Source organism: Harpegnathos saltator, unplaced genomic scaffold (genome assembly GCF_003227715.2).
Source record: "Harpegnathos saltator strain DR-91 unplaced genomic scaffold, Hsal_v8.6 scaffold15, whole genome shotgun sequence".
Taxonomy (NCBI): Eukaryota; Metazoa; Arthropoda; class Insecta; order Hymenoptera; family Formicidae; genus Harpegnathos; species Harpegnathos saltator.
Genome location: NW_020229928.1, coordinates 725,591 through 747,227, shown reverse-complemented (window position 1 = coordinate 747,227; position 21,637 = coordinate 725,591). Strand labels below are relative to the sequence as shown.

Here is a 21,637-nt window from a genome sequence, read left to right as displayed (position 1 = left end):
CGATACGCCCCCTTCCCCCCCCCCCCGCGCGCGCGGGGGTGCACGCTCCGGCGAAGTTTTATTGCACGTCGCGATCGCGATAACTTAGATCGTCGCTGCGACGAGAATTTCTCAAACGAGACGAGACGAGACGAGACGGGCGAGTTGAGCTCGCGGTTCGCTAAGCTCGGCAGCTCGAAATTGCGAGACGCGAGCGCCCACTCGTCCTGCGCGTTACAGGTAGTTTACACGAAAGTGCGCATCGCGCACGAAAGATGCCGCGTATTACGGCGGAATTGCTCGTAAAAAGAGAAATTTTGCCTTCCCCTCCCCCTCTCACTCGTTTACCCCCCTCGCCACCGACCCTTCCGCCACTCCGCAGTCGTGCTCTTGTCCGCGCTGGATTTCGCTAATATCGCGATTTAAAAATGAGAAAACAGCACGGAAACGATCCGGGAGATTATGATCGATGCGCGACGCTTTCTATCCTTCCTTTCTCTGCGCGCGCGATACACGTTACGCTTTTCTCGTGTTCAATGTTTTAACAGTTAATTCACCTCGCCGTGGGATGAGATGTGTGTGTGTGCGAGAGAGAGAGAGAGAGAGAGAGAGAGAGAGAGAGAGAGAGACACCGGCCGGTGTTCTACTTGCGGGTCGATCGACAAGCGCGATTTTTGCGAGCGCGATCTCGCATGCGCGCCTGCGACGTTGCGTCGCGTATGGAAAAGTGCGGTTAAAATTATGATTATTATTGTCATTATCATCGTCGGAATTTCCCTGGGAGAGGAACTTTCATCCACAAGCCGCAATCTTCGATTGACAGAGTGTGTGCGTGCAGTCTCGACATGAAGGCCCGCGAATGTTATTTCGAATTTGTGACATTTTACCTGCGGCGAGTTGCTGCGCGAGTTGGAAACTCGCTCTCCAGCGAGACGTCGGCTTTTTAACGAGCGACTGCTTTCCCGTTGCAGAATCCTCGCGTGAATGACCCCATGCTGCGCCACGATGTCGCCGGCGCTGTTATTGAAATGTGAGTACACGCCTCTCGCCCGATAGCGCAGCGTTTCCAGCTGCTCCTCCCTAGCCTGCCTAATAAAAAGTTCCATCGCTCGCACACAGGTATCCTGGCGACGTGGCTGTTCATCAGCGTAGGAGCCATCACTGTATCGATAGATCGCGCGGACATTAAAGCCGTAAGTACACAAGTGACACTTTCTCACGCATTCCTCGTACTCGATATCTCCTCAGGTGGAATACATCGAGATAGCGACGATTGAGGGAGGGAAGGGGGAAAGAGGGCCATTAAAAGGGGATTTCAAAGTGTTGCTACGAAGCGGAGAGCTTCCGGAGAGAAGCGGTTACTATAAGTCGTTTCTCAAATGTTCAAAAATTTAAGTTCGATTATAAATTAAAGGATTTGCGATATCCTGCTGATATAGCTGCTCCGTCAAAATATCTGAAACCTCTAAAAAGTAGAAAAAACCCTAAAAGTAAAACAAAAGAAATATTTTAAAATTTAATCCGCAAGTTGAAAATACGACAAAATGACTTACGATTGACAACTGTTCCGGTTTTCCGGCAATCCGGTGACGGCAATCGAGAATACGAAAAAGACGAGAGAGCGGTTGAAAATGAAAATGCCGCTACTATCGCGTTACATCGGGCGAGCGCTGAATTTTTTACTCACACTTTTTAATCACCGACGTGTTTTTAATGTTGCGACGGTCTGCCGGGATTCCTTTCTTCCCTTGCCGCAAGGCCGCTTATAAAAATTCCGCGCGGATGTCGATAAAATTTTGATTGACAATGTCCCAAGGTAGCCCGCGCGATGTGTATCTCTTACGCGCGTTTTACGTTTCACTTCATATTTCATTCCCGCCGCTTCCATTTTACTGTCGCGTGATCGCTCACGCGGACGAGCGTGTAGCTTACCTTTTCCCTCTCTTGCCTCTCTCCCCCTGCGTCTCGACTCGTCTGGCGTTTTACGCGATTCGACAGCCGGAAATGCGAAGCGCGAGGACTCCGATTTATTGTCTCGCGAATCGGACAACTTGGCAGGTCGTTGCCAAGATAACTCGCTGCGCCGAGGTCTATTACGTTCATTTTACGAGCACGACAATGCGCGCGCGTCCGTCCGTCTGTTCCGAAACTTTAGATTTTGATTTCCCCCGGCTATTATACGAGTTCGAGCGCGCGCGCGCGCGCGGAACGTCGGCTGGGAATAAACGGAGCGAGAAAGTTATTTGGAAATGGCGCGCGTTCTACCAAGGCCTCGCGCGCTTATTTTCTGATTACACCGCCGCCGCCGTTCGCCGTCTTCTCGCCGCCGTGGCGGGGAGTAATAGTCTCACTTACAATTTTCTCGGCCCGTCTCGCGGTGAAACTGGAACAGGAGCCTGTTCCATTAAGCTTTTGAGGAAGTTCGAGTATCCCATTACCGTAGTTGTCGTCGCTTTGCGGCACGAATGAAAGTTGCGTTTGATGCTCTCCGTGTAGACAAACGTACGGAAAAGCGTTCGTGGGAAATGCACCGCGCGAGGCTGCGTCGCGCCGCGCCGCGCCGCGGGTGTCTCAATCACGGTGAAGTACTCCTCCGAGGGTGGCAGGCTTCGAAGGGAAATTTATAGAATAAATAAAGGCACGAGGAGCGGAGATCTCGCGAAACAGCGCGGGGTTGCGAGCGGAGACAAGGCCGAGCGAGGCGGCCGACAGGCGCGCGAAACCCATCGATTCGATCACCCTCGTCGTCGAGTCTCGAGATGTCGATCGCGAGAGAGCGAGGCTCTCATCGAGTGCACTTTGTCGGCTCGTCGCTCGTGTCAAGTTTGTTCAAGCCTCCCCCGACGCGGTCATCTTGATTGATGACGTTAGAGGCGAGAAAATACACGCTCGAGATCCTTGCGGAGTGGAGATAAAAAGACGTGTCCCAAAGACAACACACTCGTGCTCTTAAAATATCTTCTTATAATTGTCGAGTGGAATAACTCGGCATCATTCTGCTCGGCAAAATTGCTCGAGAACGGCTCAAAGATTTTCCTCTTGTTGCAACAATCAAGTACCAACCGTCGACATTCACGTGACGTGTGTGATCTAATTTTTAACTGTCAATTGCTTTTATTTACAATACGTTAATTTTGCGATTATTCACCGGAGCATTGGAGAACAAAGGGAATCCGGGCTCTCCGGATATTTCACGAACCCGATCGATCAATTGTAAATGTCACTTTACATCTTTGTGTGTTTCAACCTGTGTATCCCCTTGCAAGACTTCGAGCTTGCATCTTCTCACCTCTGAGGTGAGGTTATCGACTCGAATGACCCGGACAAGAGAAAGAAAGAAAGAGAGAGAGAGAGAGAGAGAGAGAGAGAGAGAGAGAGAGAGAGAGAGAGAGAGAGAGAGAGAGAGAGAGAGAGAGAGAGAGAGAGAGAGAGAGAGAGAGAGAGAGAGAGAGAGAGAGAGAGAGAGCAAGCGCAAGAATCTCAAACCCTAACACTCGAGTTCGTTTCTCGCAGCCACCCACTCGGTCATCAATGATCGCGAACGGATGGCGGCCGTTGACCAACTCATACGAGGAGACGATCGGCATGAACGTGTCGCCGTCGAGCCAGCTGGAGAAGAACGTGCAGGTGCACCCGGTCCTGAGTAAGGTGCAGGAGCACATGGCGACGTCGGAGAAGCTGAAGCCGCCGCGCAAGGGCAAGCCGCCGATGCACGAGTACAATCCGCCGAGCATCCTCGGCAGCTTCAGCGTGTTCGGCCACGCAGCGACCAAGGCACGCGGCGAGACCAAGGCGCCGAGCAAGTACGTGGCCTCGGCGACGCAGGAGTACACCTTCCTGATACCGCCGCCCAAGGACGCGTACCGCTTTGAGGTGAACCAACACCGCAAGCCGATCCTGCGCGACAACGCCAACTACCTGCGCCAACCGCAGCAGCCGTACGTCGCGCCGCAGTCGACATCGGTGGTCCATCAGCAGCAGCAGCAGCAGCAGCAGCAGCAGCAGCAGCAGCAGCAGCAGCAGCAGCAGCAGCAGCAACAGCAACAGCAACAGCAACAGCAGCTGGAGCCGATACGCGCCGGGACCTACTACATCAAGGGCTACACCACTAATCGTCCCTACGTACCGCCCTTCGCCATGCCGCAGGCGCTGCAGCCGCCTCGTCACCACCAGGCGAAACCGTTCGAGTCGCTCAAGGTCGGCGGTAACGCGAAACCGTACTTCCAGCCGCCGCTCGCGGACGTATCCGGCGACTTTGGCAACAAGCAGAAGACCGGCAACGACCGTGACGCCTATAACGACCACCGCTACCAGGTGGTGGCGCAGTCGCACAACGCCCAGGTCCTCAGCTCGGCGAGCAGCGGCAATTTCTACAGCCAAATCAACCACCACTCGCCCAGCCACTTCAAGTCCACGTACGAGCGAGACCCGGCGTTCCTGGTTCACGAGAGCCACGAGGTGAGCTACGTCACGCCGTCCGGCACGTACAACGCGTACAACTTCCGGCCGTCCTTGCCGTACGAGACCCTGTTGCCCCCGGCGGTTTACTCATCCTCGTCGACGTTGCCGCCGACCACCACCGCGGTGACCCCGCGAGCCCCCGCGCGAGAACACGACTACAAACGAACGGACCAAGCAACGAGGAACAAACAGGACAAGGGTGGTCACACCGAGTTGCCGAGCTCGCGGACCACCGGCACCTACTATGTTTCGGAACACCGGGAACTCACACCGTCGTCCACGTGGCCGAAGAACAAGTACACGTCCGACATCAACGAGGTGCTGCCGCGGGAGAATCCGCCGGGCAAATTCAGCCAAGAGATCGATACCCAGAATCAGGTCGCTTACCGCAGACCGCACAATCCCTACGAGCCGGTCGAGGTTTACCCGCCGACGACGGTGGAGTACGAGACGCCGGAGAGCATCTCGTTGAAGCACTTCAACGAGCAACAGTACCTGCTGCAGCAACAGTTGCTGCAACGCGACCGAGAGCAGCTGGCGGAGCAGGAGCGCCAGCAGAAGCTGGAGATCGAGCGGCAGCAGCAGGAGGAGCTGAAGAAGCGGCAGCAGGAGCTGAATCAGCTTCTCCAGCAGGAGAAAGAGGAGCAAGAGGAGGAGGAGGCGGCTAGGTTAGCCGCCGAGTCTGCGAAGAATCAGTCGCAAGAGCTCATCAAGATCAGCGATATGCCTTACACGATTCAACTGGCGCAATTTGAGCCGCAGATCACCACCGCCGATCCCAGCATCCTGCTCTCGCAGCCCGGCATTTACAACGTCGAGCAGCTGCGAGTCCAGCCTCAGGTAAGGTTTCTGCTTTCTGCGGCAAAACCGCCGATTACACGCTCTGTTGCGCGTCATTCTGTTTCCGTCATTCGACTCGAATCGACGGCTGTCGTTTACGTGCCGGTTACGTGCGGGTCTTCTCAGCCGGAGCAGGCAGACCGATGTATCGATCAAACGGCTGCCGTTTGGCTCGGCTCATTAGAAATATCAACGATTAACTGCGGAATTGCAATGCTCGCGCAGTGCTTCTTTCGTTTCGGTCCACTTCGGGCTGAAACGATAATGAGACTACTACTGCAAGCGGAAAGGAGATTCTTCTCCCTCACGATCGTGTCTTCCTTCTCCTCAAAACGATCTTGAAGTCGCGTCAGATTTTCATTTGGGAGCAATCGCGCTTCGAAATTAAGTCGACGGAAGCGGTTGAATATTTATGTTCAAGTTTACCAAAGTGAGAATTTCTCTCATATTAATTTTCTCTCGAAACTCCAACTTTACTGCATACCACTTTCTCTGATCGGCGAGTTTCTTATGTGCGACGTGTGAAAACATTGCAAACTGCTCGTCTGTCGCAGATCCCGGAGAATCAAGTGAATTACCCGTATCAGCAGCACTTCCAGAACGAGTACCAAGAGCAACAGGTCGACTATCGCGACCCTCAAGCTGAGAGCCGGCCGTACCGTCCGCAGAAACCGTCTCGCGATCAGCATCGTCGCAAAAAACCGACGACCGCTTCGACCTACGAGCTCGCGCCAACCGAGCCGCCGAGCCAACAGTCAGACACTTCCGTCCCTTTGACCCTGCACGTGGAGGAAGTACCCGTCCAAACGACCGTAGCACCGGAATCGCAAACTCTACCAACGGTGACCACGCAAAAGTCCTCCAGGACTCGTCGGCCGGGTTCCTCGCATCGACGGAGAAAGCCGTCGACGACCACTCAAGAACCCGTCACCGAGTCGCAGCACGAGGAAGACTTCCTCAAGTATAACCGAGGCGGCGAAGACACGCAGGCGAACCACCATGAATCGTCCCGAAGAAGACGCATCAAGCCTACCCAGGCGACTTACACCGGTGACGACACCGGCACGGAGAAGAGAACCAACTCCAGGAAACGACCCAGTCACCGCACGAGAGTGAACCAGCTGAGCGAGTCGTACGACGCGCAGGTCGTCACCGACAACTCGCAGCCTCTGACCTCCTACGGGCACGAAATCGTGGAGGAGTACAACAACGAGAACAAGCAGTTCGCCACCAGCCAGCCGAGCGTCCCCTACGGGACGGCTCAGCAGGATGAACAATACATCACGAATCAGCCGATCAATCAGTACTACGATTACACGTCACAGCTGAGCGAAGGCTACCGCGAAGAGCACCGCGAAGACACCACCGCGCCACCCGTCCAAGTGGAGTATTACGGCACAGAGCGCAGCCGCGACAAGGTGGTCGAGTCTTACAACGCCGGCTCGCGGCAGCAGAACGGGAACATCGTCACCAGCATACCGCTGGAGGAGCTCTACGTGCGAACCGACGACGGTAATTATTACGACCGAGCGACCACAGCCGCGCCGACGAGCACGACCACGACGACGGCGACGACTACTACCACCACCACCAGCACCACGACCACGACCACCACCACTCCGCGACCGACGACGCAGAGCGCCCAGGTAATCTCCTCCACGCTGAGGTCTCACAAGATCCGCCCGTTGAGGTACGGCAATGCCACCAGACCGCGCTTCAGCATCAAAGACTACAAGAGTCGCTTGGATTACAAGAGCAGAGTGCAACAACAGACCTCGACAACGGAGTCGCCGTCGAGCTCCACCACGGAGACGTCTATTCGATCTCCTTACAAGCAGAGGACGTCGAGCGCGAGGACCCAGCAGCAGCAACAGGTTCAACAGCCCACTGCTGCTGCTGCTGCTGCTGAGCCCGTGAGGGAGACCACCGGTCGGTACAAGTACGTCTCCAGGATGAATTACCGCAGCACCACGCCCGCGAGCGGCGCGACGAAGGAGCACGAACGGCTCCTCGAGGAGAGCGCGTCCTCAACGACCGAGAAGAGCAACAGGTTCGTGCCGAAGAGACGGCCGATCAGCGGCAACGTGTACCGCAGCAGGATCGCCTCCACCACGAGCAGCCCGACGCGGTCTCAGGTGAACGGCGAGACGAACGCGCGACAGAGCTCGGTGAGACCCGAGAACGTGTACTCGTCGTCGATACGGAGGCGACCAGCCGCCAAGAGCCGGCCGCAGCACCCGCACAAGGAGGCGGTGGCAGCCGCGGTGGCGAACGCGCACCCGGAACGGCGACGGCAGCAGGAGTCTACGGAGATGGCCGCTGAGGAGACCAATTTCTACTCGGCCATGAGCACGACGGCCGCGTCGACGACTCGTCTCGTGGCCAACGAGATCGTCAGCGAGAAGGGGGAGGCCGTGACGTTGGACACTCACCCGGTGAAACTCGGCGTGCAGGAGAACAAGAACGAGGGTCAGAACCGGCTGCAGCCCAACGGCAGCAGCATTCTGATGGACGAGGAGAAGGAGGACGAGAAGCAGGACAAGAAGAAGGAAGAGATGGTGGTGGTGGTGAGAGCTCAGTCGCCGGTCGAACCGAGCGGCGATCGGCATGGCGACAGCAAAGTCCAACCGACAGAGCCAACTGCCTCCGAGAACGACCGCGGCGAGAAGGCGGAAGGATCGCGGAAGGAAGCGGAGGCGAAGGCGGAGGCGAAGGCGGAGGCAGAGACGGAGACGGAGATCACGACCAAGTTTGACGTGCGCTCGAGCGACGAGGAGGAGCTGTTCGCCAAGGCGTCGCAGAGCGTGGCGGATCTGACGAGCTCCGCCTCGGCACTCTACGACAAGCCCGGCATGTTCAAGGCGGTCTCGCCCGAGAGCCGGCTCGTGTCGCCCGCGCACTTCAAGATCACCACCGACGAGCCGACCTTGCCGATCGAGGCATTCTTCCAGGAGCTCACCAAGAAGAACTGACGTCTCCTCGCTCTTCACGGGCTCGGAGCGGAACGATTGTACTTTGATTACCGGCGAACCGCGTGACCCCGACAATCTCGACGAGCGGCGTGTGACTCCAAGGCGGGAGACTCCTCGCTGGAGGAGGCGCGATTAGGGCACGTCAGGGGGACTCGACACATGTCGCGGTGCGCTTTTCAAGAGTCGTGTCTTCCCGACGCGGCGCACGGAGCGACGGGAAGATTTCACACGCCGCGTTTCGTGTCGGTCGCTTAGTCGTTAGTCCTGGTTTCAGGGTACCGTGAGGGACTCGCGCGTGCGTTACATGTAACATCCCGAGCAGAAGTCAAATACGGCAATTTTTTATGCCTGATATGCCTGATAAGACCAGGCAGGTCGTAAGAAGGCATTTCGAGTGGTCCTTATCCGGTCAGAATGTTGGCAATTGTCTTGCAATATTTTCCGGATTATACCCTGACCAGCGATGACGTCATTATTTGGATGCCTGATTTGGTCCCCTGATTTGGACATTTCATCAGAGGTTTCTCGATTTCGGGCAATTTTATCAGCAGTGCGTTTCACTCCTTATCACGTGCCGGATCCGATGAAGTTATCCGGGCCCTATTTGAAGTTTCGAGGCCGGATGGGGTTTTAATACGGCCGTGGGACGATGTTCTGCTCGGGATAGTAGCGTGTGTCCCCGTTTTCGCTTCGAAATTATCGTCATCGCGCCGTTTCCTGCGCCGTGCGAATCCGAGAACGTCTCGGGACGCGGCGAGCTCATGCGCGGGATTCGTCGCGTCCTGCGTCTACAGATACTCGAGATACACTTAGGGAGAAGCGTTCTTCACGATCAGACGTTGTACCAAAAGAGAAAAGGGGAAAAGGAGGGAAGAGCGGTGTCAGATCTGCGGAGCAAGCGCCGCCGACGAAGCAACCCCGGAGACGAGCACAGTCCTTCGTTCCTTCGTTCGCGAAAGGAAGTCTTGGCAGGACCTCGCGGGATGTGCAATACTTGCGAGAGGGTGATCCGATTTGCTCGTAATATATTCGTATACGTCTCTTTTTGTACCTTTGTACCGTAGATTAATCTCGCCGGAGGGAAGAGGGAGAAGCGAGAGAAGCAGAAGAAGAAGAAGAAGAAGAAGAAGAAGAAGAAGAAGAAGAAGAAGAGGAGGAGGAGAATACCAAAAGTAAATATCGCGCGAATTCGCGAATGGTGTAATGTAACAACAACGACAAGCACGGATATAACTAACAATCAGGAAGGTCTCGTTAGCGTAGTTGTGCGAATCACACGCCATCGTATTTATTTCAAAGCGTGCGACGTCATTCTCGAAGTCATCTCGCTCCTAACAAGCCACGTTGTTCCCGCAGCACGTACGTCGGGATACTTAACTTAGCTAGGAGATAACGAAACACACGGTCGATGTACGCTCATTGTTCTTACCATTATTTATATGTACCCAATATAATCTCGTTTTGTACGTTGTAAAATGTAAATAAATACATGTCCAAACAACTAAGAGAGGAACAGTCGTACTTGTGTGGGACGTAGGGGCGGGGGGCAAGGGGGAGATTTTGACATTTACCTCGCGGCTGGACGAATCAAGGGGATTGAGGGACGCTTGGAACAACAAGTCACACGCACACATCGAGGAGACACCACCGAGTCTTGATTTGATAATTCGTTTAATATCGTTCAACCCTATATTCGAGTCACGGCGAATAGTTACATTGCGCATAATCGTCAACAAGTAAAATATTATTTCGCGACTCACAACGCAGGAGGTCTCGGAGCGGCCCGCGAGCTCGTTGCGTGAATATTTTAAGGAGGCTACTCGGCGGGATTGGAAAAAGCTTACAAATTCCAGCTTCGCGCGCGCACGCGCGCGACGATAAATACATATCTCGCAAGTTCCCGTGATAAATCCCGCTAAACGTATCGTGCTCGTAGCCGCGGAATTTGCTCGGTCCGTAAATCAGAATCGGAGGATCGCCGAGGCGGCGATCGGGGACGCTAAAAACAGCGCGCGGAGATACCAGGCACACACAAAGATACGTGTCTCGCGTGCAATTAACAATTCCCCGCGCGACGCTCGAAGATGAAGATGACTCGGGAACGAACGGACTCGCGAAGCATCGTCGTGCGTTCCAGATGTACAAATTAATGCTCTCTGCCGGAGGTAAATTTTTCAGGACAATTAATCCTTGCATAAATCGCCGTGGACTAAAGAACGAGACGGTATTTTACCCGCCTCGATGATCTTAGAAATAACTCTTCTTCTCGATACAGATATACTTTGCCCCGCTCCCTCGGGATACGAGTCGAGTTACGTGCGTCTCTTTCTCTGTCCTTTCCTCGTTTTCTTCCCTCCTCGCTGATTACATACGCATAAAAAGGAAGGGCCTAATGAATGATTACTTCGAACGTACCTAATTTAGAATTATGTGCAGGCCATACATTTCACATTTATATGTTACCGGCTACATTACGCGCGTCTCGTGCGTCGCTTCACGTCACACGTAGTACACATAACGTAGTATACCTACAGCATATATATATATATATATATATATATATATATAATTTCTCTTCTTCCTTACGCCGGCTTTTGAAGTTTTGTGTATATCATAAAACTCCATATAATTGACAGTTAAAGTGTTTTACAGTGTATAACTCGAGGTACAGGTCGCGTATGTACAATAGTATCAAACTATAAGACGAAGTAGGCACACGCACGCTAAAATATACGTATATCATCGTACATGTAAATATATATATATTATTATTATTATTATTATTATTATTATTAGTATATGTATATATGTACACACACTATATATCTGCCGCCACTGCGCCGAGAGTGAGCAAGAAACAGTGCGGACGTCGCGGCCAATAAATGTCATACACACGTCGCGCGCACCTCGGCACAAGAGAGTCGCGTTTGATCACACTGGGAGGCAGCCGGCGGATGCGAAACGGCAAAATGTCGCGCATCGGCCGGCTCCGTGTCGCGTGCGAGGGCAAGTACAACATGTGTACAAGATGATCGCGATACCTCGCGAACACCTCGAGGGGATTCGCTTCTGGCGCAAATCGCTTCCGGCGGGGCTCCGCGGCGCACGGTCTTGGCGAGAGAATACGGCGGTGTTTGCTTGGCGCGCGTTCAAGCTGATGGATATATCGACGAGAACGGGACAGACGCGGTGCTTCGCAATAGACAGTACGACGACGACGACGATGTGTGATATCTCGCGGAGAGTCGTGTTATTCGGCGGGAGAGAGTCGCGAGTAATTTCGCGGGGGAAATCGCGATTTCTCGATCCGGTCGGAGAGCGCGGAGCCGCGAGGGAAAGAGAGAGAGAGAGGAAGGGAAAGAGAGAGAGAGGGGGAGAGAGAGAGAGAGAGAGAGAGAGAGAGAGAGAGAGAGAGGGAGAGTGGAAAACGCGGCAAAGAGCGCGCTGCTCACTTGGCGGAAGTTGGGATATTAATCGCTCGAAAAACTTCGTCGTATCGTATCGTCCGCGCTTTTGTCTCTGCGGCGAGAGCCGTTAATATTCGGTGGAGACAAAAGTCTGCCGCAAAAGCCAACGTGTGAATCGCGCAACTTAAAGACATACCTCTCCTCCGTGTGCACGTAAGTGTGTGTGTGTGTGTGTGTGTGTATTTGCTCGTAAGATTAATCGTTATGACGAGAACAACGAAGGGACATTAGCGCGCCGAACATGAGATCGCGTGCCGAAAGAATAATTCGCGCGCGCGAAGGATCTCTACGTTCAATTATTTTCCGCTTCATCGGCCTCCGGCCGTTTATCGCGGAGGGGGGGGGGGGATTTAATCCGCCGTCTGATCCGCCTTGGCGAAAAATGGAACAAATCACACAAGCCGCTGATTGCGGAGTGTGGGTTTTATATTTTCCTCTTCTCCTGCCAGCGTGCATATCTCCCGATAAATCGCTGCAGTGTGTTTCGCGCACACGCCGAACGCGCCGCGGAATATCGTCCGCGGGATTGCGCCGTGCACAATTTCTGATTTATCGCCGACGCGCTCGCGCATTTGCGCTCTCTCAAATAAATGTATTTCCATGCTTAAACTGAAAAACGCTCGGCGCGCTTCGAGCGCGCCGTCGCGTCGTTCGGCGGAAGGGCTGCATGATTTATCCGTAAATGTATGGCCGGGAGCTCTTAAATGAGAACGACAGTGGCTTAACCAGCCGATAATGCTGCTGCTGCGCGCCGCGAGCAGCGAGCGCGTAAATGACTCTCGAGCGCGCAAAGTGCATCGTTCATTTTTCATATTTCACGAAGAATTCGCGAGAACGAAACCCGCCCCCGGCCGCGGCGGTACGACTAGTAGCGCGTTCATCAGTCTAATAGTCGTCTGGTTACACTTTTCGTCTAATTGAAATGTCTACTCGGTTACACACCACCAACAACGCCCCTTGTCTCTATTTTAGTAAAAATATAAAAAAGTAGCATATGTATGCGCGTGCGTGTGGGTCAGTGAGTGAGTGTGCACGTACGATGCGTATGTGTGTGTAAATGCGAGTGTATGTGTGTATGTGTGTTGTGTATTGTGTATGTGAATAGAAATGGTAGTTTAAAAGGTACTAGAAAAGGAAGGTTGCTTAATGCCTCACATATATGTATATGTATATAATTTATGGAAATATCACGTATGATAAACTTTTTAGACAATAGTACGAGTCTCATATATCTATGTATTTAAATAGCTCAAGCTGATATATCATTAGTTTCCCTATCTACGCCTATTAGCGATCGACCAATCGGCATACCGAGTCGCAGCGAGTTTCGCGCTACGGCACATCGATCTTTTGTTATCGGGAAGATTTGCGAGCTACTAAGCACGCGCTAGGGCTCGCATAGCGGCGCTCGTAAGACATGTCTCCGATTGAAGCGGCAACTTTTTTCTCCAACATTGTTGGTTGTTGTTACGAACTAATATGAGCGATAAGATAATTTATCGTATCGTTATACACACATGTGTATATATATATATATATATATATATGTATGTACGTTATATTTATATTTATGTTACTATCATCAGATGCGAGAAACTTTATGTACACACACACACACATATAGCGGTATAGCTAATGCAGTGATATAGAATATCAATCTCAAATCTAACGTCAAAATGCAAATTTTCAAACAATTGCAGCGCGTCGATGTACGCAACCATAAGAAAAATAAGTCCACCTCGTATCGTTGCATCTCTCTCTCTCTCTCTCTCTCTCTCTCTCTCGTATGTTTTTTCTGTCTCCACTTGTTTATTGCTCTCAGCCCTCCCGCTGTCTGCAATCAGGCCCACGTGTGTTACTTTATAAGCGATCACTTAAAATTCGGACCGCCCATCTCTAGAACTCTCACTGTCTACAGAGTTGTGAATATCGCCTCGATCTCTAACTTTAGGCATTCATTGAAGAATTTTCTCCTCGACTCTGAGAGACAAGATGTCGTTCTTGGGATGGCGATCCAATCGGACTGCTCGCGTCACTTTGCGCGTTTTCTCCTGTGTTTTCATGCATTACATTCATTTGCATGTACTTGTCGCGATTTCTTTACGTTATTTTGCGTTTTATTCTGTCGCCTATCTCTTTGCGTGCTTTTATTTGCGCGCATTTCACATGCTGTCCCTCTGCGCATTATCTTGCGTCACTTTTGCAGCACTTTTCATTTTATTAAGATATTCTGTAAACTCTAAAGGGTTTTGAACCCCTGGATGACAATAAAATTCTATATTCTATTCTCTTTTTCTCTCTCTCTCTCTCTCTCTCTCTCTTTCTCTCTCTCCGAGTCGACATGAAGCGGAAACAATGTGTACAACTCCCCCACCCGTACGAAAGTGTCAAAACACTCAAAAGACGTCGCGTAGTTCTAGATTTCCAATCACTCTTACGCGCTTTACCACGTAGATTTAGAATATATGACGCATGGTCTATTTCCCGCGCGCCCTTTTGGGACTGCGGGACTCTTAGACGTATCCTTAAGACAGTACACACTCGCATTCACACACGCACACACGCCGTAAATATGCGTGACGCACTCTAAGCGAGACGCCGCGCCGCGCCGCCTCGTCGCCATTTTTGTTTTTTTTCTTTTCCTTTTCTTTGTATTTACAAAATTCCCACAAACGCACTCCCACAATCGATCCTGGGGAACACCATATCCGCAGGGAATACCATATCGTTACACACCCGAGTTACACTTCGCCGGTCGCGGCGGATCGCAATTGTCGATATTTGCGAACGCACCAGCCGCGACGTGTGTACACGCCGTTGGCTCGCGGCGAATTCTTCATCGCGACGAACGCATCCGCTTCTTCGCGCTCATGTCGCCGCTTCAATCGTCGAAATGACCTCTCCGCGCGGAAGGGACCGACGGGACGCGATCCCGCCGGTCGGCCGATGGGTCGACGCGCTCCGCGCGTGTACTTATAACACTTTCAAGCGGGTCTTCCTATGCTACGACCCTTTTTAGAATTTCCATATGTGGCTTTTTTCACGTTGGTCCACTTTGTTTTAATACGTTATTATTATCACCTTTTGTATGTAGATAAGACGCCGCGTACGGAAGCGCACGCGCGCTCGAACGGTTTTTATTTATTTATTTTTTCTCTTCCCTCGGAGTCTACAATATGTTAATATCTTGATCTCTCTGTCTGTCTGTCTCTCTGTCTGTCTGTCTCTCTCTCTCTCGCCGCGGTCGCAAATGGATGACGGGGCGGGAATCGGAAATCGATATCAATCCACCCGAGCGTGGGCTTGTAATCGTCTCGCGGAGGGAGTCACAACCGCCACGTAAAACAATAACTTTTAATCGCGTCCGATCGCATAAATATCGCGCCGGGGGAAGCTGTATAATAATCCGATACTGTTAATCGCATCGGCGCTGTTTCTCGATATCGCATGAGAAGTGACGTTGTTTAATCGCGCTTACGCAACCGTCTTTGTCCAAAAATTAATAAAATAAACAATAAAATAATAAAATACGTGCGTGCGTGCGCGCGCGCGCGCGCGCACGCATTATTCGCCGTCACCGGAAAATCATTCGCGTTGCTTCGGCTGTGCGCGCAATTTGCCCTCTCCCCCCTCCTCTCTCTCCCGCGTTCACCGTTACATGTCGAATTAATACTCGCTGTAACGGAGCGCGCCCTCGTCCCGATTGTTCGCGGCTCGCTCGCATCGCGATTCACGCGGATTCCCCCCGATTGCACGGGCCAATTCAAATGAAGGCAATCCAAGTCGCCGCCCCCCACCCCCCGCGGCCAGGCCGGACTGATCAATCACGGGGACCGCGGGTGACATCGATTCCCGATCCCTCGGCTTGACAAACGACGCTGAAGCGCGAGTCGCATTTCCTCGGCGGGGTGTGTCGCCGATCGATGGCGCTCGAATGTTTCCGCTCGAAATAAATCCGTCGCTCCTTAATTCCTGCCGGATGCGTCGGAACTTTGTTAATTACGCCTGTATCTTATCCGCAGGGGGCAGAGGGGAGGACGTCCCGCGAGCGACGCTGTTTAACCGTTTTGGTTTGAGCCTTCTCGCGACGCGTCGCCCGCGCCGGAGAGATCGACGGAGATCTCTCGCCGTCGGGGCGACGTCTTTTGTGCGCCCTCCTCCCTTCCCCTCGTCCTCCATCAACGGCCAGAGAGGACGTCATTAACGAACAGCAATTATTTTCGAGGGATAATGACGCCACGAGGACGTCGAGTGACGCTCGTTTGCGATAAACGAAGAGAGCGGGGGGAGAGAAGAAGAAGAAAAAGAGGAGGAAGGAGAACAATCGAAGAGAAAGACGCGCGACTATGCGGCGCGCAGCGCAAACGTGCCGCGAATATTAACCCTTTGCGGCCGGGGCTCGAATGGAGTCGCCAGAGAGCGTTTTCGCCGTTTTGCTCACTAAGCGAGAACCACACACACTCGACACGATCTGTTCGTACACACACCGCGGGGTAATACGATACATTCTCTCTCTGTAAGGTATTAAGGTGTACGCGGCGGCTATACATGTCGCGGTAGCGGCTTTGAAGACGCTTTTGTCGGTTTCAGCGCTTCCATTACAACGAAAGAGGAGGAACGGCAAGTGAGAACTTTGCCGCACTCGCCTTCCCCCCTCCGCTCCATGATAATAATACCATATTACGATAAACAATTAATTAATCAGACAGCCGTAATCAAACACCGGTGTTTCGGCGAATGGGTCATCTTCTTCGATTGCTGTACAAATGTGTGTGTTAATTATTTGCTACGATTACCGCGCGCCGCTAACCGCACGATCGACCTTTCACGATCGACGCTTTCCTGTCCGCGTTCGATTTTACCGTATTATCGAAAGAGCCGTATTTAACATCTCTCTCTCTCTCTCTCTCTCTCTCTCTCTCACTCTCTAATCCCTTATTTCAGGGGTGAAACTAGGAGAAACAAATAGAACGTACTTGACGATAAGCGAATCTTTAGCCGAGACCAACCCTCTCCGAGTGAATTCCAAATTCCCGGATGTGGAGAGAATATAAGAGAGATGTCTGGAGTAACTATTGGAAGCAGAGCGACGAAAGCCGACGGAGCAGATATGGAAAGAGGTGTGAGATGTAGAGGTAGAGGGACAGGTTGTGAGAGAGGAGGAGTCCACCCGCACAGCGGGGGACTTGGACTTTCTTTTCAGCAAAGACGAAGGGAACGGGGGAGGGGGGGAGAGAACGACGGTCGGGGCCGGCGAGGAAATGCTAGGAGGAAGCGAGAAAGAAATCGATGAAGGACGGGATGTTGTCAAAGCCTATGCAAGAGTTGTCATCGGTCCAAGATCTTGACGAGTTATGTACTGCCTGGTAGCTGGTCTAACGAGCTCGTGAACAGCGCGAGGTTCAGCTTTGCGACAGGGTAGCTAACAAGCCACGCTGCCCTGAGATCTCATCCGTTTAATCCCGACCTCACAGAGAGCACGGGGAGGGCACAGGGTGCGTGCTGTACATATTGCTGGGCTGTCTTCAGCAGCACCGTCACGTCGTGCGTTTTCGAGGGAAGTTCTGCGAGTGTCCTCGCGGAGTTGGATGAGCCGCAAAAACATCGCGCAGTTATAAAATATGTATCAAGTATAAAACTTCCATCTGAAAAACGTGCCTCTCGCGTATCCCCTCTTCGTCGTTCGCGATCGAACGCACGTCGAATGAACGTCGAGAGGTCGTTTTTACGCAGGAGAAGCCGCCGGTGAGAAATATGATTCTCTCACTTTCGGCTGCATATTCAAAGGATATTCATGATAATCGGGACACTTGCAGCTTTTCCCGTTAAAACACAGGCCACGTGCCGTCGCTATCGCGCTCTCGACCGCAAAGGATTGCTCGTTTATCGCTTATTATTCATATCCTGCGCGCTATCTAAGCTGCAACTCTGTATCGACATAACGAGTCATTAATTGAGAAATGTAGAATGGAAGCGATATTTTTTAGCGTCCGTGAAGCGGAGGTTTGAATTTGAAACCGCGCAGGTTTGAAAATATTGAACGACAGCCTCCTCCACCCCCCCCCGTTCGAGGAAATGCAAAATAAATAAGTCGTGTTTGAAATAAATGATATTGCGACATTTGGACGAATTTACAGCGACACGAAATGTATCAACAATTCTACGCGCGCACAATTCTATAGATAACGTACGAGATCTTGTGAAGTTTGCGAGAGAAACGACTCTGTCTTAACGACGTACGACGCTAGATGAGATGTTATTTCCAAGGAACATGTGATCCCCCTCCCTCCCTCTCCCTCTCTCTCTCTCTCTCTCTCTCTCTTTCTTTCTTTCTCTCTCGCTCTCGCAGGTACTGCGAGAGAAATTTAATTTCTCTCCAGTCAAGTTCTCCAAAGTTAAATGAAGGTCTTTGAGAGCGGTCGAGAGACCGCTACGCCGAGATCCAATTCAGACGCGCTAATCGCTCGCAAATATGTGCGATACCGATGGAGAAGTTGGGAAATTAATTCAATCACGATCGATAATCACGTCGCGCGGTAACTTTAATCCGCGAGTTCAAATCTCGACCATCCAAGTAATATAGGCGGACTGCGGACAGACCTCCGTTTCATGCGCGTCAAGGTACCGCGCGATCACGATTTCAAATTCCAAAATTTGTTGAAGGGAGAAACTCTCACTGGGAACGCGGAGACGCTCGGCCGGTGTCGCGTCCGTGTCGCGCGCGCGCGATCAATCGGCATCGGGCCGATCGCGAGGAATTACTTGGCGTTACTTCCGCGCGCTAAAAACGCGCCGAGATAGCGAACGGGACGAGTGCCTCCGCGATTAAAATGCAAACAAGAGACTGCCGAGCGAATAATTCGTGCTTTTAGCCGTCGATCTCGCGCAAACAATAATCGCCTGTCGGATGCATCTGTGCAGCCGGCAGAGGCAGCTTTCGCAACGCTTTTATCTCGATGAACTTCAGTACAATATGTCCGACATATCCAACAGGAAAATTTATCTTCAACGAATTACCGAGAAACGATTTCCACGAATTGTGAATAGGATGGTTACGATATTTATTGAAAGACGAAATAAAAAGAGAAACGTCGCGCGAGCTTTCTCAGTCACTGACCCATACGTGCTGAGAAGAAAGCTTTTGTGTGACCACGGTAGTAGACTGAGATAACTCTAGTCAGGAGAATCCTTTCTACAGGGTGTCCCAAAATTCACGCAAGATTTGAATTTTGCGCCATTTGTGCGGTAAAGTGTTGCCAACGAAAAAAAAAGACAGCGTGACAGCTGACAGTTTAAGGTCTTTAAACTGACCACGCACAGCGAAGAGAGTTCGTTGAATGGATTATGGAGCAACAACAAGTGGATGCTGATTTCTCGAACAAAATTATCTTCAGCGATGAGGCTCACTTTCATCTTGATGGTTTGGTTAATCGACAAAATTGTCGCATTTGGGGATCAGAAAATCCACGAGTGATTGTTGAGAAACAAATGCATCCACAACGTGTCACTGTTTGATGCGGATTTTGGGCTGGAGGCATCATCGGACCATTCTTCTTCAAAAATGCGGCTGGTCAGGCAATAACAGTTAAGTGGTGCTCGCTATCGCGACATGATAAACCAGTTTTTTGTGCCTAAATTGCAAGATATAGATGTGGATGACATGTAGTTTCAACAAGACGGTGTCACATGCCATACAGCCCGAGAAACAATTCAATTACTGCATGAGTCATTTCCTGGTCGTGTAATTTCCCGTTTTGATGATCAGATTTGGCCGCCCAGATCATGCGATTTAACGCCGTTGGACTTTTCTCTTTGGGGTTTTTTGAAATCTAGAAAGTTTATGCCAACAAGCCCACGACCACCCACGCCTTGAAGGAGGAAATTGAGCGCTGTATCAACGAAATTCAGCCACATTTATGCAAAACGCTCATGGAAAATTTCAACAAAAGAGGCCATTTATCCGATATGCTATTCCATACGTAACTCTATACCGTATACTTTATGAATCAATAAAAAATTTACAATTTTTAATTATAAACCTGTGTTTTCTATCAAAATTACTTCTTGCGTGAATTTTGAGACACCCTTTATAATAAATACTCTTGCAATGTTGGTGATAATAGCCTTATACGTTCATCGTTACTACTATTCTTGTCATCGAAACACGAACGATTAGAGTCGTTGCTATAAAAACGGCAATAATTTTTATAAATTTAATGGCCGTTGGCCGGGCGACCGTGTCTCATTAAATTCCGCATAAAAAGTAACCAATGGAATATTACATATTAAATAAGCGATCAATAGTGAGCCAATGACTCGAGCTAAATATGAATCGCGAGTAGCATTTATTCACCGTATCTCCGGTTATTCCAGCTTCAGCTGAGCTTTCATGTAATCAATAGAAATTAGCGCATCAGTCAACACGCGTCGAGAGCGTTTCTCTGCTCTCGGTGCCGCGGGAGAACGAGAAAGAAAAGAAAAGACAATCGTTGGAGGATTTGCACGCAAACTAAAGGAGAAACATTGACGCGAGTAAGCGTCTCTCGTCCACCCTCGACTTCGCACGCTTGCGATTTTCTTCCCGGATTCAAGTTGGCGCGAGCATCATAACACCCGCGATCGAAAAGCCGGCTCTTGGTCGACTCCCCACGGGGAGCTTGAGAAGTTCGCCGCTATTCCTCTCTGTCTGCGAGGCGCTCGGTATTCCGGAGTCTTTCACCTCGATTTACCTTCCCTCGCGAGAGTCTGACGTTTCTAAATGTGGTCCGGTACTTGGCTGAACTTGCTACGAGTGAGGTGCTACGCGAGAAGTAAGCTCGCGCGCCGAAGCACAGACTACTCGCCGTATGAGCCGCTGAAAAAACGCCTCTTCTCGGACGTGTGTGTGTGTGTGTGTGTGCGCGAGCATACGTGTCCGGATGTGTGCAATGGCATTTAACTCTTTAGCGCCGCGTCTCTTTCACATCGACACGGGAAAACCGTCGAGCGGTCGTGTCTACCATAAAACGGGCAATCACAAACGTTCCTCTCCTTTTTTCTCTCTCCCTTTGAAAACGGAATTACAATTCAATATCCACACACATTTATGGAAATATTGCGTTTATAAAAGTTAAATAACCGAGCAAACAAACGGACTCATTGCAACGAACATTTCTGAAAGAGGGCAGAAAGGTTATAAACGATCTTTCGGGAAATATCGGTCGAAACAACGAACGAATCAAATAAATGCTCTCTCTCTCTCTCTCTCTCTCTCTCTGTCTCTCTCTCTTTTGTGTTTATTGCGCGTCCTAAATTGTCTACGAAGCCGCTCATGTGAGCATCTACGCGCGGAGCATCATTTCAATCTTGTCTGTTCCCGTGTACGATGCTACGTATGAAGCGCGCATGGCGAAGCCTGCTACAGTATTTCCACAACTCAAGAGCTACCTGTGAAATTTTCGTGCGTACATGGCGTTTTCAGAATTACAAGGACAAGGACGTAACCGATCAATCAAATTTGCGAAGGAGGAAGAAGCTTCCCTGCCAAACGTATATCTGTACGGGAAACACCTCCGGAATATTCGGCTTTTTATTTTATCGATTTCATGGACTATCGACAAATTGTGTGGAATTCAACATGTACATACCCAACCCATGTTTTGGACATTGTCTCCAATATGTATAATTTCGCGAGGCAAATTAGAAGATTAATTTTCAAACGTGCAAGTCCAGAGAACTCCGCGTCGTTGTTATTATTATTTTCGATTATATTATATAATTTTGTGATTATATACTTTATATATTCTCCATCGCGTGGGTCAATTTTCGTCTCAACGACTGAAAACGACCGATATCTTTTACGACGAAAGTTTAACGTTAGAAATTGTTTCCGAGGCAAAATTACGCGTCTGTCGAAGGCGCGGAAGTCTCAGTTTCCCG

The 21,637-nt window shown here is 51.0% G+C and overlaps 1 protein-coding gene across 1 annotated transcript in view; it reads left to right on the top strand.

Moving 5' to 3' along the window:
• LOC105181095 (uncharacterized) overlaps positions 1-10,092 on the top strand; it is a 34,743-nt gene extending 24,651 nt beyond the window's left edge. The window contains exons 2-5 of the mRNA XM_025296595.1: positions 951-1,009; positions 1,099-1,172; positions 3,493-5,280; positions 5,835-10,092. Of these exons, the coding sequence (XP_025152380.1) occupies positions 964-1,009; positions 1,099-1,172; positions 3,493-5,280; positions 5,835-8,252 (4,326 nt within the window). The 5' untranslated portion in view covers positions 951-963 and the 3' untranslated portion in view covers positions 8,253-10,092. The remainder of the gene's footprint in view (positions 1-950; positions 1,010-1,098; positions 1,173-3,492; positions 5,281-5,834) is intronic.
• Positions 10,093-21,637: the final 11,545 nt, after the last annotated feature.